Below are 18,226 nucleotides of genomic sequence, written 5' to 3' on the forward strand. Positions count from 1 at the left end.
AATATTTTGCTGATTTTTTTTTTTTTTTGAAAGCAGACTGTTCCCAACGTGGTCGATTAGAAAGCATAATAGCCTGCAGGTGCTGCTTCCAAGCAAGCGTTAAATTTGCACTGACAGGATTACTGTCACTTGGGTTCTTCAAAGAACCAAAATAGACGACACGGCGTGCATGTTGGGTGCCGATACCCATTTCATTCAGGCTACAATTAGAGTTCATTTAGCTGATGGGAACCCTTGTGAGTGCATGGAATTAATATTATTTCTTGTCACTTGTCATTTGATCAGGACATGCGTGTGTTTCTTTTCTTTTTCTTCTTTTGATTTTTTTTTTGTCCAACCCACAGAGCGCAGCAAGGAAGGACAACGTACAGTGGTCGTCAACGAATCAGATTTGAGATTTCATTTTTTGGGAAGTCGACTCCACATCTGCTGGCGGTGTGCGTCATTGCGCAGAAGCACGTCCAGCGAGCCAGCCAGCCAGCCAGCCCGCCAGCCATCCAACCAGCCCATAAGTGATATGGCAATGTGCTGAGTGAGCACACGCGATTGTTCTGTCCTCTTCGCGTGAGCAGCAGGTGTCGAACTCTAACTGCAAGGACGCAGACAAGAAGGGAATGTCTGCCATTGCGGATGGCGCAAGTCAGTCATCAAGGATGCGCTAATATGTGACATCGCAGCGACGGGCACTTTCAGGTACATTTCCTCTTTGACCCCGCGCGCGTAAAATTGGTGCTATAACTTCTCGAGTGTCATATTTTCTCCTCTCTTTTCGGTGCAATCTTTTTCTTCATTCTATTTCCGTGCGCCGCTTTTCTCTTCAGCGCGCTGATGCGCATCGGCAGGGATCTGAAGTCGCAACTTTGAAGGATGCGAGCGATTTTTAAAACTTCATTTATAGTCAAATAGTCCTCTGTCGTCAGGAGCGCATGCCTCAGCTTTAATTGGTTGAATTATTTCTCTCTCGTATATGCACATTTCTTGGTGTCAAATGTGATTGTTGTAGGACTGAGTTTTTTTTTTTTTTATGTAACCTTGTGTTTCTTCATCGTTTATTGATTTCTTTGGCTTTGGACTCAGGAGAAATAAAATGTTCCATCTGGGATAGGGGTTAGATTTAAGCAACCTTTAACACAAGTTGAAGGTCAGGCAGGGATGAAGCCTCAATGTGCTCAATGCTGCAATCTCTGCCATACTCTGAAATAAATTGCCATTTGAACAAGAATACAAGCAAATGGATTTGTTGATCGATACTGTCAGCAGGTTCAATGACACGTGAAATAATCCAGAGAAACTCTGCTGTAATGACCAAATGCAAAGCAATAATGCTGAAAATCCCGTGAAAGCATTATACTGCCATTCTCTAAGGTCTCCTCTAATTTGACAAAACATTTGTAGGCTAACACTCCTATTGCCTTTCATCTTTGGAGCAAAGCCAGGTTGCAAAGCATACTTAATTGGTGGACTTTTTGGTTCTCAAGTGCCAGCTGCCAGCGTTCACATCTCACAATGCAGGCCAACCATTACAAACCGCCACTGGAGGGTAGAGGAATGTGATTTACATAAATAGAGTTGTGTGGCAAATGAAAGTGTTATCATCACTACTCCAGAGCTGCAAGTGCTGTTGTTGTTGTTCCTTCTTTTAGATGGAGCGAGGGAGGGACGGAGGGAGGGCACTTGGAACAAATGAACACACACACATTGTTGACAGGAATGAAAAAGAAGTTGACAATGTATCAAGGAGCACACTATCAGAGACCAAGACGATAATTGCCTGACAAGAGAACTCATTAAGACCAAGAAAAGACCAAAACTTATATCACAGTAAAGGCAAAACAATGAAAATGGATTTTCAAAAACCGTGAGAATGTTGAAAATATGTCCCTTTCCTATTCGTTTGATTTCAAATTGCTGCCCAAAGCAAACACTTGTAGCATAAACATCATGTGTGAGTCTTTTATCCGCCAATTCATTTCTTTACTTCAAGACATAGTTGAGATCTGGATTCCAATCTAGACCTAAGCTGCCTGTTGACTGCCTGTTGACTGTCGTCTTGACCTCAACTTGTAAAATGCTAAATGGGGAGCGCCGAATCACAACAAGCACATGAGTGATGTCATCAGGCAGCATTCACTTTCAGACACTTGCATGCAGTGAAATCATCCTGTAGGAGGACACTGCAGGTTTGTTTGAAGTAGAGCTGCATGCATCACAAGGGCTATTGTCCAATTCAAAAATGTCAAAGTGTCCAGATTCTTCTTCAGAGAAAAAGCTCTCCCCGGGGGGCTTTCGTTTTCAAGGATTACGTGTCAAAGAAATGTGTCCAAAGCTTAGATATGGGGATGCTGAGAAGCTTTTTAAAAAAAATAATGTCTCTTTTGATTAAGGGTGAGTGCAATGCATCATCCTTTGTCAGTGGTTGGAAGCGAATGAATGCAAAGTGAGTAAAAAAAACAAAAAACGGTTTAATTCAGTCTTTGCGGGATTGATGCTGCCCACACAATATGTCGCGAGTCTCCACATATGTCCTATAGGATTGGACTCTGGCACTCCACTACAGACCAAGTGGTGAATCATGCCTGCATGAAATCCTGTCTTCACTAGACCAGCTCATCTTGTTTCTCATCGTCTGCGTCTTTGGTTGATGGTTGCCAGACTAATTATGCCGTGCATGCATTTGGCATTGTGGCGTGGCTTCAGTCGAATCCCAAATTGGTGAAGCGCAGCCATTATTTCATCATTTGTACTCCGAGCCATTTAACGCACTCACTCTGGGATTCATTTGGAACTTGCAAATGACAGTAACGGAGTGGTGTATAATATTTTGAGGCCAGATGTGACTCATATACATGACAAAGGAATATGAGTGACTCAATTCTGGCTGACATATATTTTTATATTTCTTTATGCCCTTTTCAAGTCTGCTTTAAATCAAAATGCCCACAGATGATATGCATCATTTTGGAAGACTCCCACTTTTAAAACACCAGCATACTTGAAAATGAGCAGATGGCGGTTTGTCCTTTGTCACATGTTCCCATGGCGACCATCACAATGGCTAGATTGTTTTCAAACTATCGGGGTCACATTCAATGGAACAGTTCAGCCATAACGACCATGCTTGAACTTCAAATAATATGACTGGACCATAAAGGTTGTTTATCTATTTGGACCCTAGACTAGCAGCGTAGAAAATGGATGGATTTATTATCCTGATGAGGTGTTCCATTGTATACAGCTGGTTGTAGACTTCATTGTATTTGTGCTCATAGTGTGAAATGAGAACAAATGCATATTTGTATCGTTCTCATCTTTGAGTGAAGGCGGCGGCTAATTCATTTGCTATTGCCAAATATTGATTTGAAACTAGGTGTCAGGCTTTGTAAAGGTTTCCCCAAAGCTAATGTCACTGTCTCCCACACTATTTACAGCCTCGGCCACATTGATTTTTGCAGCCGCTGCGATGCAAAACTGGGGAAACTCGCTCACGGTTGAGCACATACATACCTCGCTCAGTTCAAGGAAATAGTATATCAGATTTGAATCATTCGTTCATTTTCAAAAAATCCATCCCTTTTTTCAAATTGGCTTCACCTCCTTCCGTCAATTGTTCTCAGCTACGCCTGGCCCGGCGGATCAGGACCTTGGACAGTTCTCTTTCTCTGTCACTGCTCCTCTCGTCCTGGTTTAGTTGGCCGCAGCTGCTGCTCATTACGACACCTGCTGCCGGCTCATCGACTCTGTTACTTAAAGCTCGCAAAGCCGTTAGTCTGGTTTGCTACCTGTCTGTCTGTCTGTCTGTCTGTCTGTCTGTCTGTCTGTCTGTCTGTCTGTCTGTCTGTCTGTCTGTCTGTCTGTCTGTCTGTCTGTTACCTGTATGCTACCTGTCGCTCGCCCGACCTCTTAATTCCGTTCTTCTGTCTGTGTCGCTCTGTCATATCCAGCTTTCCAACTCTATGAAGGTCTTTGTTGCACGTGGTCACTCTGTCACTGCCCGTGCAGAAATTGATCCTGGTTCAACTCATAGTTTTGAAGCGACTGCTTCACATAGGAGAACGGAGCCAGTTCTTGCTTTCCCAATTCACCAAAACATCGATTTCTTCCCACATTGCAAAAACGTGCACGTATTGTTCCTTGAAGACTCTACCTTGCTTTTTGATACGAACGCGAGCGTAAATGTTTGCGTAACCTGCGTTGGCCTCCATTCAACATGAAATAGAGTGTCAATGAATTTGCATTCGACAGCACTCTCCAAGTGGTAGAACGTGCAAGTCTCCAAAGTCTTTCTGATTACTTTCATCTTGGACTTCTGAGAGATGACAAAAACAAAGAGCCCCACTATGGTGGAAAGTGTGCTGCTCCTCTTTGCTTTTCAACCAAGTATCTAGCTGTGGCTTTGAAGCGCACAGTCTTCACAAGGGAAAGTCATTAACTAGATGTCATTATGCTATATAGAGAATATCCCAAGGGCATGTCACCATCGTATCTCACTGCTGTGTAAGGTACAGTCATGAGGCTTTTTGAGGTCACAAGACGGCCAGAGGCAAGTCCCTTCTTTCACAAGTGCTTCTAAATGACTATATTTGACGGTATTTTGAGCAGTCTGTGATGCCCGGCATGTGAATTTGTTTTGAAGATCTTCAAGTGTGTTGTTAAGCACAAACACTTTCTTGCATCATTTAATTTTTTCCATGCGGAAAAGAGTCTTGGTTTTAAAGGCAACACAATCTATCAAGTCTTGCGTCATGCGATTATCTGCTGTGTTTGTTTTCTTTATTCCAGATCCCAGACTCCACTCAGCAGCCTCTTCGCTTCCTCTGCAGCCATGGGTCCATTTGTATCTGCGGGGAACCTGTTCTCTGTGCTCCTCATTAGCAGGTACAAAAGAAGGAATACAATTTGGGGCTCTTAGCTTGAAAGACAATGGGCTGTATTTTATTGCGTGTGCACTAGGGCATTGAAAGTGGCGCATCTTGATTTCCGTGCCCAGTTTTTCAGGCGGCGGGCGTCATGCTGCGGACCTGAGGGCATGCCCCTGGTGCATCTGACCACAATTTAGTGGTCATATTCAATTTATAAATATCAACCCATTATAATTATTATCACCTATTTTGGTCCTACTAATCGTACTTTGCTAGCTTCGATCTTCTGCATGGGCTCCAGCAGTTCCCTTTCTCCTTCCGAAATGTCAAACACTTATTGGAAAGAAGAAGAGTTGCTTTCGTTGTCTAGGACGCAAGTCTACTGTTTTCACACTCACAAACGGGGCAAATGGCCATTTCTGATTGGAAAAGAAATAAAACTCCAGCCATGCGCACAATAAGAAGGCGCTTTGCGCTCTACCTGCACTGCCCCTGGAATATACTAACCCAATAAGTGCATGTCAGATTTGAATCTGTGACACTAATGGCGAGAAGAGGAGAGCATATCATTTGTGTGTGAAGGCTCCCGCCACATTGACAATCAGCTGCAGTCTTCAGAGCGTGAACATTAAAATTCCATTAACGCTTTCATGATGCTGTTGAGCACACCTGATTCGATACCAGCACGGCTCTCATGGGGTTGATGCCACATTTGTCACTTCTCAGGGAAACATTGTTGTCTGAATGTTCTCTCAGAGCTCATCCAAGAGCACCGAAAGATTCCAAAATCAATTGTTCTGTCAGTAGCCCCATTTGAATCATTTGGAAACAGCTCATTTTAAGTGACTTTTCTTTGAGGCCGTACCTTATTAGTTGAAGTAATTGTTTGATCTAAAGACCCTGGAGACCTAAGCGACAGTACTATGCAATTCATCGGCAAACCCATGTTGGTCTTGGGATCAAGAGGCTGGACAGTGCTATTAGGAATGATACGTTTCCATCTACCAGTGGAACGCAAATGTATCTACGAGCATTTTACAAACCCACGGCGACTTATCTGCGGATGGATCTATGGTTTGACGATTCGATTTATTGTTGAAGCAATGCAGAACGAAGCCTCTTTGGCATATTCATCAGTCTTAATTGTCGGTCCCCTCCCTATCTGGAACAATATCTTCCCACTGTTGGGAGTTATTTTAATCTTCCAAAGTGATCAGTCTTGGTTCCTCTATTCCATTATATTAAAAGCTTCAAACCACAGGGTTCTTTGTGTTCTCGTTTGATGAATGAACTAGTATAGGTAGAAAATGTTCTGGATGTGGGCAGAGGAGCCTGAAAGATTGCTAAGAAACAAAAACAAATAAAAATGGCGCGCCATGGTATAACGTAATCCATTTGAAGGCCTGCGGTGCTATTGTTTCTTTATTAAAGAACATTTTCGACACGATCCAGCTATTAAGAGCTTAAATAAGATCTAAGGCCCATATTAATTGATTACAATTGACACTACAAAGTATTTCCATGTAACTGATTATCTTGGCCAAAGCAGCACTTTTTTACAGTTGTAGCATTAATTGCACCTTGGAGCTCAATGATACTGTGACACAAGCTTAGTTTGAGGTAAATACATCATTAATGCAATTGCTGCCATTGCTAAGGATGCTCCCTACTGAATCCTGTTTTGCTTTGTTACAGTGGTTAGTTTAGTCACAGCGTCCGCAGATCCTTAACATAAGATAGTTCATTTTAGCCAAATGCCTAAATCCACTGGCCATAAATATTAAACACATTGGCAGTGTTCATGGAATTAAAAGTGCATTTCCTAGCTGTGGATGCAAGTCCACTGATGCCGGCTTAGATAATGCATAGTGTCAAAAAAAAAGTTTGTTGAAGATGGCGTGAAGACATTTTCTGGAACTGCTGAGACATATGACTGGTTCAGTGCCAGAAAGTTCTCCACCCTCACCTGATTTCTTACTATGAGTCAGTATTCCGCCCTTCTCCCTGAAATCATGGCAGTAATGACGAGACTTAAGAATATCCTCCGCATTGCACCATGGCTTGCTACAATCGGAGGTCGGTGCAGAGTTTGCTGATTTGCTCACGCGCAAAGATGGCTGACCAAAGGCAATGTCCTAGATTATTATTAGGAATGAAATCCAAGCAATCTGGTCAGCGCAAAAGCAAAGCAGTTGATGGAAAGCTTTGAGAGGAAGTTTAGCAAGTTCCTACACAGGTGGCAGCAGTTCAATCTTTGAGCTTAAAACCAGTTGACATTCAGTTCACATTCCAGAAGTCCTGCTATTCCGGCTTGGTGCCTCAGCAGGTATTGAGGATACAGCAGCATAGAAGTGGTGCTCTGAAAGGTAATGGCATATCCCAGGGACGGTCAGTTGGCGGCCCTTTACCACAATAGGAGGGAGCTGTTTTCATAAAAACCAATGAAAGAGGCAAACAGCAATATTTTCTTATACTATGGACAGGATCAGAATGGACAGCCAGCCAGCAAAGCACCAGAATGGAGCCCAGTCAGGAGACACTTGGCAAATAAGCAGCCTCTTGTAGACTAGTAAAATATGGTAAGCGTATTCAAATAGTACTCCATCCAAATAGACAAAGCAGCGCTACACTTTTTTGATGCGTGACATGTCGACAGCAGAAAGAAAAGAAATACAATTCAATGGCTTCATCTAGAAATAAATCTCCTTTTAAAAATGTGCTGTTCTTCTCAAATAAATCATTTCAATGCGAACGAAGGACATTTTAGATCAATAACTCATTTGAATTAAACAAGCAGGTCTTACAGCCGTGTTTTTAATTCAGTTACAAGTACGGAAGAAAATGCGTACATTATGCTAATATGACTCGTGGCTTTAATAAATCTAGTGGTAAAAAAAATCCCATGAAAATGTATTAGTGAGTCAGAGTTTTGGGAGTAACAACAAACTTTGCCGGAACGGTATCCCTGCCAGCACTGAAATGCTTCAGAATGCATCAACAATTTAAAAATGAAGCCATGCTTTGGATGCTGGAGTGAGATAATGACATGAATCAATGAGGGAAGTGTGGGAAGCCGCTACGACTCGTGCATATTGCTGAGTGGGAGGGGAGTAGGAAATCCATGGAGAGCGTTACTCAGTTCACTGCAGGGGAGCCGATGTTCATCTCAATTAATGTGCTATGAAATGCGCGAGAGCCGCCTGGACTGATGCTTCCTTTGAATTGAATGAAGATTGGGAAAGATGAGCGTGTTTGTTGGGAGGTCTTTCCAGAGGTTGTCATGAAACCGTATCTGAAAAGGCAAATTCTGTCACAGGGTGTGAGACCTTCATTCCAAGGCACCTCTGTATAGCAAGTTAGCCCAGCTTCTAATGTCACATTCTGCACGTGGCAGTAGAGGTCAAGGACCTCCAAGGAGGAAATACATTCTTCAAGTGATTTAGACAATATATTGAGATCTTGTTCAGCTCATCTATTGATCTCGTTTGGTATGTAGCAATCAGAATAAATAGGTGAATGAATTGTTCTTCAGGGGAAAGTGGTGAGCAGCCCATTAATGTGCTTTTCGCTTTTTTGTCGTCGTGTGTGTGTTTTTGCACATTGATTGGTAGCTACTTGATTCACGGCGCTGCCATTATTTGTGTTTCCTTCTTATTGATCGGCACCGACCGGTCACCCAGAAAAGAATCAATTTGTTTTCCGTATCATTTGTACTGTACGCAATCACAAGGGTGCTACTGCTGCTTCTGCCTGAGTGTAGTGTTCCCTAACTTACTCAGAAAAATGGAGGAGCTCAACAAAATACCTTTTCCATAACTGACATGTCTGCAGTATCTTTTCCCCAGCTAGCATTAAGCACCATCTGTTCTCACAGCTAGTGAGTGATGTACGGAATGGGTCGTTTTGATCATGCATACGTATATTACACAAAGGGTCGTTTTCTTTCTTTCTTTCTTTCTTTCTTAAGTAAGGATTGTTGTCTTCCATGGCCTCAGCCCCCTGAGCTCTGTTGTGGGCACTCAGTGTGTCATCTTATTATTCTTGATAGGCAGCCCAGTGGGCAGGTGTGTCAGGTGTGTCAGATTCCACCCTGGGAAAATGTGCTCTCGGGAGACTTTGCTTTCAAATGCAGCTCAAAAATAGAATTCACATGGAATAGAAAAATAGCACCTATAAAAATGAAACAAAGAATGCAAACGTGTTCAATGAATTCATTTGTACAATGATTCCGAGGGTTTGATGCACGCGCTTTTCTTTATGTTTATCCACCAAAATAGATAAACTCAATGAAAAGTCTGTGTGTGTGTTTAGACAAAGAATCCACTCATGCACTTGGCAAGCATAATTGTGAATGATAATTGGGAGGGCCAGAGGCAGAGCGCTGTCACCGGCCGGCATCACTAACATGGCTTCGGCATCCAAGACTGAAACAACAGGCTGCAAGGCATGTGAGTGAGACTTGGTGCAGCGTAGCAACAGGGTGCTGGGAGCAACTTTACCTTCCCAGCTGTCTCCACTTATTTGACACAGTCAGGTGCTCTGAAAGCTGAACTTCACTTTCATTTATTTGTGAGGATGCTTGTCAGCTTCAGCACCACTTCCACTTGGATGCCACATGGGGCTTTTTCAAGTAGGACAAGCACCAGGCAGATTTTGGACCTGTTGTTTATTGCATGATTTTCCAAATGGAAATGATGCAAATTGCTTTTATCCATAACTGTGTGGTTAAAAGGTATTTGATGTTAATTAAGGATTTATCCGAGGCTTTGATATGCTGTATTGCAAATCTAGAGCCCTATTAACAGTGGCTGTCTGACTCACCCGACAAGGTTTGCGCAGCAAAGCTTAGCATATAAAACGTTACTGCTCACGGTAGACTCGTGAAACATCATTAGCATGGTGCCGCCGCAGATGTAAAATGACTCGGTTCAGGGAAAAAAAAAAAAAGACCCATCATTTGCTCTCTGTAGTTCATTTCATTGTCAACTACAGTACTGCACTACTGCATTTCTACCCCAATTTTCTTTAAATGCAGTATATTTCATTTGTTGCATTAAACCGGTGCTTCTCAATGATTCACCTCGAGGAAGAAGAACATTTGTTGCACCCAAACACCCCAACTATACAGTAAATAGTGTTATTTGGCTATACATTTGTTCCAAGTACACCTCTGCGTAACATTGTTTGCCTTGTTAACAATAAAGAAAGCCAAAACAACAACATGGACAAGAGGTTTTAGTTTGGATCTGGTTTTCTTCTCATCCACCTACGTGAAAAAGACAAAGCTCATGCCATGTGCCGCTTGAGACTTCCTCAACTGGGTGCTATTGTCAAATAAATCATGCGTGCGCTCTCCGTGGAGGCTTGTCTCCAATTCTCGAGTGTATTTTTGACGCTGGTGCCATCATATTTTTGCCGTGACCAATTTTGCCATTGTGGAATAGTGAGAGATGGGAATGAGGAGGAAGAACCAGTTCTGTCCCACTTCTCCTCTAGTGTTCTATCATGACATGTAAAAGCTCCTATATTCTCCAGTTCCCAGTTTCTATACAAACACACAATTAAGCGAAAGATTGGGAAAGTGGGCCGAATCATATCACAATTACAATCTAATATTTAATGGTCTTCCCACACTCCCAATGAGCCTTTCGGCAAAATACTATATTGAACGCCGCCAATTAAAATGCAAGCAAGTGCGGAGAGCATAAAATATGATAAGTGACTCCAAAATAATTAAACAAGTTTTCATGTAAGCTGCATGTTTATTTTGAACGGAAAATCCCATTTGTCTCAATTTCCGCCTCCCTCAGCAAGTGTTTGACCAGAACGAAATGGATACGTCACAGTATCAGGGAATTGACCTTTTCTTTTCTCCCAGTTTTCCTTCTTTTCATCCTCCTCCTCAGGTTGCTGGAAAGCTCCATGCTCAATGCAGAAATGAAGGAAGGTGAAATTTTGCCTCCAACCATTCAAAAGCTGATGAAAGGCTATAACAAGTACCTGAGGCCTTTCTTTGACAGTAAGGAAATTGCATCCACACGCAGTACTCACCTTTTGACAGCGAGGACCATCCTACTGTCTACTGATTCCGTCCGAGATTGTGTGAGATTTGTCATATCGAAATTCTTCCTCATTGATTTCAATGTCATTTTAGTCAAAGACTCCAACACACTCAACAAATGAAATGAGTTTGCTTCACGTGTATCAGTATGATTGTGGCAAGGTCAAAATGGGAAGAAGGCTACAAAAAGCAACAGTTTGCTTTTTGCCGTGCCCAAGAGAAAAGTGGACTTGAGAAGTCATAACCCTCCATTGTGGAGATGGATGACAATGTGCAGTATTATGCATATGATTGACAGGAATATTTACTAAAACCATTCTTCATCAGCATAGCTATTAATCCACATTTGTATCAAATTTGGACTGTTGTTCTTTTTTGTCGGTAGGAGCCTCATTAAACTTGATTATAACAAGGAATAATGAACAAACACATTACAGCAAAGATGTTTCTAATTGGCATGTTAACAAAGCATAGTTGATGATGCCATTCAATATTAGGGCTTCGCTGATCACCACTCGACTATTCAACACAATGCATGATTGAACTCTTGATGACATGACCTAGTGTGTAATCCCACAATCCCCCTGGACCTATTGCATCTATTATTTTTCGATTTTCTTTTTTTCTAGATGGTCCTGTGACTGTTGGTATGAGCTTGGACATTGCTAGTATTGACACCATTTCAGAGATCAATATGGTAAGAGTGTTTTTTTCCGCCTGGCCAAGAAAAGCCGACTCCAAATGTGAACTTTTATGCGCAACGGAGCGTCACAAAAATTGAAGTTATCGTATCTGTTCTAAGAACCAGAGCGATGTCCACCCAGGACAGAAGTAAGTTAGTCCAAGTCCTTCCAAGATTCATTTTCTGAGTTAGGCGTACATCCAACAAATGTCACAAACACAGAGCATGCCAGTCCGCGACTTGGGAAATCCTCCAAGATCATGAAACTGATGTTTTGGTCTCTGAAGCATTCCACACGACTTAGCAAGTTTGTGATTCAATTTCTGCCAATCTTCAGTATCTTTGAATGGACAATCTAGGCGCAAACCACAGTCAACAACTTGATCAAATCAATACAGCAGATGTGTACTCCAATGGAAGATATATATATATATTGCGCGAGCACGATACAGATACATACAGTACTCATCGATACTAACGCAGTAAAGAATTTTTTTTTTTTTTCAGGGCATTTACTATCTTTATGATCTCATTGCATGTGCTTACTTTAAACCTTTGTGGCGAATCGTCCGATGGGAATATCAGTCGTGGTCCAGATGTCGGTAACGCAATTCAACTGTGTTCTGTAATTGTTGCCGCTGTGTACCTGACCTTTAAAAACAAAACGGACTCATCATAGCCTTCGATGAATGGAGTAAACGCGACAAGGTGTCACACCTCGTCGGGTTTGCCGTCCTGCTTGCTGTCAAGCCCTCCGGAAGTTTCACTGATGAATGGAAAACAATTACCCGAGCATTTGCTCTTGCTTACTCACGTTAGCAAGCACGCCTTTGATGGACGATGAACAAACGCAGTCGGAAGCTCCAAGGTCATTAACACCTATCAAAAGAACAAGACTCGCAGTATGGCCACACGCACAGCGACACACAATTTGTGACGCGCACACCCCGCTGTGTTCTCTCAAACGTCGAAGCTAACTTGCTGACTTGCCGCATTTCAACAGCTCAGGGACGTGATGCCACCAATATCCATCGCAGCAAAAAAAACGCCCTCTAACTACGCAGGAATGTCATAGTTAGCGAAATCAGTGCTGATCTGTCAGCATATTTTGGACATGGCCAGTTAAATAGTCCATTAGCTTTGTTCTAACCTTTTGACCTCAATCTCGTAGGACTACACAGCCACCATATTCCTTCGGCAGCGCTGGACGGACGAGCGATTGGTGTTTGAAGGCAACAAGAGCCTGAGCCTTGACGGACGGCTTGTGGAGCTCCTCTGGGTCCCTGACACTTTCATCGTGGACTCCAAGAAGTCTTTCCTTCATGACATCACTGTGGAGAACCGACTGATTCGCATCTTTCCAAATGGGACCGTCCTTTATGCGCTGAGGTCAGATCATGAACGCAACTGTGCAGTTTATTGCTTTCTCTGCTTTGCTAAATAATGGAATGTCATCAGGGTGATGGAGAACAAATTGGTATATGGCTTGACTACATAATTGCAGAAGAGGGAGTCAATACCGCTACCAATGGATCGAAGAAGCGCAGTCATTTGTCGAGTGGCAGAAGAGAGGAAAATTCCGACGGGATACCTCTCGACTCAGTTTTGCAACTAGCAGAGAATAAATGGAGGGCAAGATCTTGTTGTGGTCCAATTGAATTGGGTTGTACCACTCAATTCAGTCTGCAGGAGCACATCTCTATGGATGGCAGACTACTGTGAGGAGTTTGTTGTGTTGCCAACACGCGCAGTGTTATTTTTTTTTTAATCGATTTCATTTGCAATGAGTGCTCTAAATGTTCTTGGTCCACCGAGACCAAAATGTTAAGCGAGATGGTGTTTAGAGAGCTAGACTAAAAACACCATCAGAAGAGGAGGAATTGGGGCTGAGAAAAGAGATGGTAAGAAACGAGAAATGTCAGCCTTTCGTACATGTTTCAGTGCTCGCCTTAGGGACAACGTGAGAAAGCACTGAGATGTACGTACATACAGTCAAGTGGTTGAGAGGAGAGATTTCATGAAGGAATGTCAAGGGGATTTCATGATCCATTAGAGTTAAGCTTGATTTGGGCAATTGAACTGTGTTCAGAATGAACAGCTATTAATTGCATCACGGTTTAAGGATTTGTCCAGAGCCCAAAAAGCAATAAGACAGAACTCATCATGACTCTCCAAGAAGAACCGTATGTAGCTACACACTTGCCTCTTCATTGCAGGAATTATTGCTGCATGCTGTGCAATGCGTACGCCTTCATATACAAATCCTGATTTAACAGCACTTCAAATATAGACTTCATCTTGCATCACTTTTCATGTTCTCGCGTTATGCGTGTTTGATGGTGGCATCAGCTTGTTGGTCCGACTTGCGGCATTACGGCCGGAGTAAAAAGACACAACTGAGCAATCATTAAACACAGGAGACTCCGTCAAAAAGGCTGCAAACACAAATGAAAAAGAGCAGAGTGTGTCTGGATATCTGAATGGATTGGAAAAAACAACAACAATCAAATCGCCATCTGCTGTTCTCAAATGAATTGCTACATTTATGTCCCGCAGAATTACCACCACTGTGGCCTGTAACATGGATTTGACCAAGTATCCCATGGACAAGCAAACCTGCACACTGCAACTGGAGAGCTGTAAGAACCTCATGTTTCTCTTTTGCCAAGTGTTTTAAGAAGAGCAACCCAAGAATGAGCTCTCGCTACATTTCAAAAAGGTTGATGACCCCGTGGTCAAATCTGTCTTTATTTTTTTTCCCCTCTCCCACAAATCATTTCATATGTATCAGGAAGGCAGCAGGGAAATCATGTTACGAAAAGACCATGACTCGAGAAACAAACAATCCCCTGTGCGCTTTTTGCCACCCTCGGTGATCCGCTGTCATTGCTGATCTGCTGCTGCTGCCTTTTAAATGACAGTCAGCCATGGAGGCTTAGCCCATCGTGGTCCCTGCCAAAAGCCAAACAAGCCATCATGCCAAAATGAAGGGGCTGCAATCCCCCTTAACTGACACGACGACATCCCGAGGTTGGCGCTGAAAGGATGATGGCTCCCTCCTCCGCCGTCTCAATAATTCCCAGCTAAATATCTGCCTGCACCTTTGCCACTGTCTTTCACTTTTGCTTGAAGTTTCACTTTGATTTTGGCATCTCCCTCTCACTTTCTTTTGCCCTAATTCTCCTCTGTTTTGCATATCTTCCAGTGTGAAGATGTAGTCAAAGATGAATTTCTTCTAAGATTATGCAAAACAATCACTTGACAGCAGAGTGCGGCGGCGGCGGAGGAGCATTCTGTGATCAAATATTTAGTAGCAATGTTTGAACAGATATGTCAGATGTGATGGTTATTGGTAACCATTTGATCCTGACTTGTGTGCCATTTCAGGCACATCCATTGTACAGTAGAGTTCTTCAATAATGCTCAGGGAAATAGATCTTGAACTTTCTCTTCTCAATTATTTAGCGTATCAATAATACATTAAATAATACATGGAGGGGTGACGAGTAATTAAAAAAGTGAACTGGAAAAACATTATAGCGCTGAGTCTTTTTTCTTCCCCCATCTCTTGCACCCTCTGGTGAAAAATGTGTGAAGCACACCAATGAGGTTCTTGACAATAACATATCTTTGCACGACGGGTGCATTTCTGCAAACAATTCTTACGGGTCTTGAACTTTATACAAATCATCCATTTGCACTGTGGCTGACAATCTTCCAAAGCTTTGTGTGATGTTCTTCCCCAATGTATCCATTTCAGGTGTTGTGATGAAAGCAGAATGATTTGAATGTTGGATGTTGTAAGGCTAACACGTGCGCCACTTTTCCATTCCTTGTGCTCTTGAGGGATTTTATGCCAAGTCGATCTTGTAATCCCTTAATTACAGTTAATTCGCTAAGGTAGTGGTCTTGTATTAATAGCAGCTTTCCTGTGGGACATGAGGAGAATCCACTTGTGCGCATCCACTTGAGCAGAAGAGCGTGACAATATCCGAGCGTGCTTATTTCTGTTGAAAGGAAGTCATTCATTTGAAGTGGCGTATCTCTTGTAAAATTCATTTTGGAAAAAAAGTCATCCGTTTCTTGTTCCATAGGGGGTTACAATATCAATGATGTCATGTTCTACTGGACCAGAGGAAATGAGTCTGTCAGTGGCCTAGACACTCTTCAACTTGCTCAGTATAAAGTGGAAGACCACTACACTTCTGTGTCAGAGGCTATCTATGAAACTGGTGAGTAAGAGGAAAGAAATGATGACATAGTATAGTATTCAAAGTTTGTTGCCATTTATTTGATGCTACTTCATTTGGTTTTGCTTCTTTGTGTTTTTATTTCGGCCCGTACATTTCATTTCATGCACATGTCTTGCCAAAATGTTTTGGTACATTTGAGCTTCTCTATGGTTTTGTCTGAAAGGCCACTACCCCAAGCTGGTCTTCCACTTTGAGCTAAAGAGGAGCATCCTGTACTTCATCCTGGAGACATACGTTCCATCAAGCCTGTTGGTGGTCCTCTCTTGGGTCTCCTTCTGGATTTCCCTGTCCTCTGTCCCAGCTCGAATTTGTATAGGTACGTAGCAGTCGCAAAGAGCGAAGCTTTCAGATCCCGAGCTTAAATTACGGATGATGGGATTTTAAGCATATGTAGATGAATGTAACCTTCTCTTCAAATGGTATCACAGGAACAACACATTGCATTTTGCACAATGCAAACAAACATTATTAACAAAATCTGTTTACATCACAGTTAAAATATTCGGATGGTAAACAATGTTGTTTTTTCGAATTTGTAATTACCGTAAATTCCGGACTATAAGCCGCACCGGACTATAAACCGCACCAGCTAAAATTGGGGGATATTTTAGTTTTTTTCTTATATAAACCGCACCGGACTATAAGCCGCACGTGCACACGCGTTTTTTTTACAAAGAAAGACCGTTCACAGAAAGCCTTTTTAAAGTTTTAATAACATACTTTAACATGTCTTTCTAAACATTGCCTGTGACAAAGGGTTTAGAGCCCTTTGACGCAGGTCACCTAGCGTGCATTCCTACTAAAGCTCATAATAGTCACAAGCAACACCGCCAGAATAAGCAGCAGCCATAGTAGTGTTTCAAAATAGTATTTTTGTTGTTGTTTTTTTCTTCAAGATACCGCAGTGTATAAAAGTGATCAAGTCATCACGAAAAAAATCCTTATATAAGCCGCACCTGACTATAAGCCGCAGGGTTCAAAATGTTGGAAAAAAGTTGCGGCTTATAGTCCGGAATTTACGGTAATTGTTTGTTTCATTCTTTCAAATGACAGAGTAGTGTTTATTCACAGCCTAGATTAGGGACAATCCCATCATTACCGTACTTTGCAATTGAGCTCACCGAGCTAGCTTTAATGGCCGCTTTCCCGGAAAATCCTCTTGAAATTGTCATGACCCTGCTTTAAATGAAAAAGAATGCGCACTGCGTATGTGTTCCATGCCAGGAGTGACAACGGTGCTGACAATGACCACTCTGATGATGGGAGCTCGCACGTCGCTCCCCAACGCCAACTGTTTCATCAAGGCCATTGACGTGTACTTAGGAATCTGCTTCAGCTTTATCTTTGGAGCCCTCATCGAGTATGCTGTGGCTCATTTCTGCACCCTCACTTACGGTGACTCGCACATGCTCATGGTGAGATCCTCCTCTTATTATTCTGTCCTGCTGTGGTATCTCTTTGCTCACTGACTGGACAATGTTTCTGGATTCCTTCCTCTGGATTTTTCAAAAATGGGCTGTATTATTTATTCAAAAGCTCAGAGGAAGTCAAGTCCAAAATATTCTGGTTCCTGGCGCAGCTAACATTGTCGTTGAACGTTTGCTCCGCAGTACGGCCACCAAATGCATACCTTTGACGACGAAATGAACGGCATCGTCACCACCATCTCCAGCCACTCTGACAGGACCAAGAGACGCAAGGAACCCGACGCAGGTCCCGCAGCCGCCTCCAGCGAACTGGCGGTCGACCCCTCCAGCCTGACAGGCAGCGAGCCCAAGCCTGAGGCTTCCCCTCCAGAACCCCCCAACCGCTGTCTCGTGGTTCTGGCCACCCTTCGTAAACTTCTCAGTTTCATAAGCTGTTGTCACATCGAAAATCCACACTACATAGACAACTACTCAAGAGTCACTTTCCCCCTCTCGTTTGTTCTCGTTAATCTTCTTTACTGGACGTATTATTTGTACTTTTAGTCGTTAGGCAGGAAGTTGATTTGACGGTCCGTGTGGTTCTGAGGTGAGATTTGACTGGATTTCGAAGCAGCAACAGAATGATGAAGATAATGAAACAAGAATGTTTTTTTTTTTCTGAGCAGAACAAAAGTGTTTTAATTCAACACCTCTGTTTTTGCCTACTTGATGCTGACAAGTGAGGTCCGATACGCCGAAAAGCTTGATGTGAAATAAGTTGGTTGGTGGCAAATTCATTTTTTTGAATTTTGATTTGATGTCCGGCGGTGCTGTGAAAGGCTAAAAGGACAGTTGGCTTTTACCCGATAATATTTCCTGATCCTTTTCTGCCTGAAGGTTCACGTCTTGAATCAATCTAGGCCAAACGGATGGACAGTGGCAGAAATCAAAAGAAAGCAGATGTG

At 42.6% G+C, this 18,226-nt stretch overlaps 1 protein-coding gene across 1 annotated transcript; it reads left to right on the top strand.

The window, feature by feature from the left end:
* Positions 1-4,822: 4,822 nt before the first annotated feature.
* LOC133158228 (gamma-aminobutyric acid receptor subunit pi) lies at positions 4,823-17,933 on the top strand. The gene is made up of 9 exons (XM_061285262.1): positions 4,823-4,875; positions 10,766-10,878; positions 11,550-11,617; positions 12,774-12,991; positions 14,159-14,241; positions 15,697-15,834; positions 16,019-16,171; positions 17,080-17,270; positions 17,466-17,933. Exons 1-9 carry the CDS (start codon positions 4,823-4,825, stop codon positions 17,823-17,825), a joined length of 1,377 nt encoding a protein of 458 aa, XP_061141246.1. The 3' UTR covers positions 17,826-17,933.
* Positions 17,934-18,226: the final 293 nt, after the last annotated feature.

Source organism: Syngnathus typhle, linkage group LG8 (genome assembly GCF_033458585.1).
Source record: "Syngnathus typhle isolate RoL2023-S1 ecotype Sweden linkage group LG8, RoL_Styp_1.0, whole genome shotgun sequence".
NCBI classification, from domain to species: Eukaryota; Metazoa; Chordata; class Actinopteri; order Syngnathiformes; family Syngnathidae; genus Syngnathus; species Syngnathus typhle.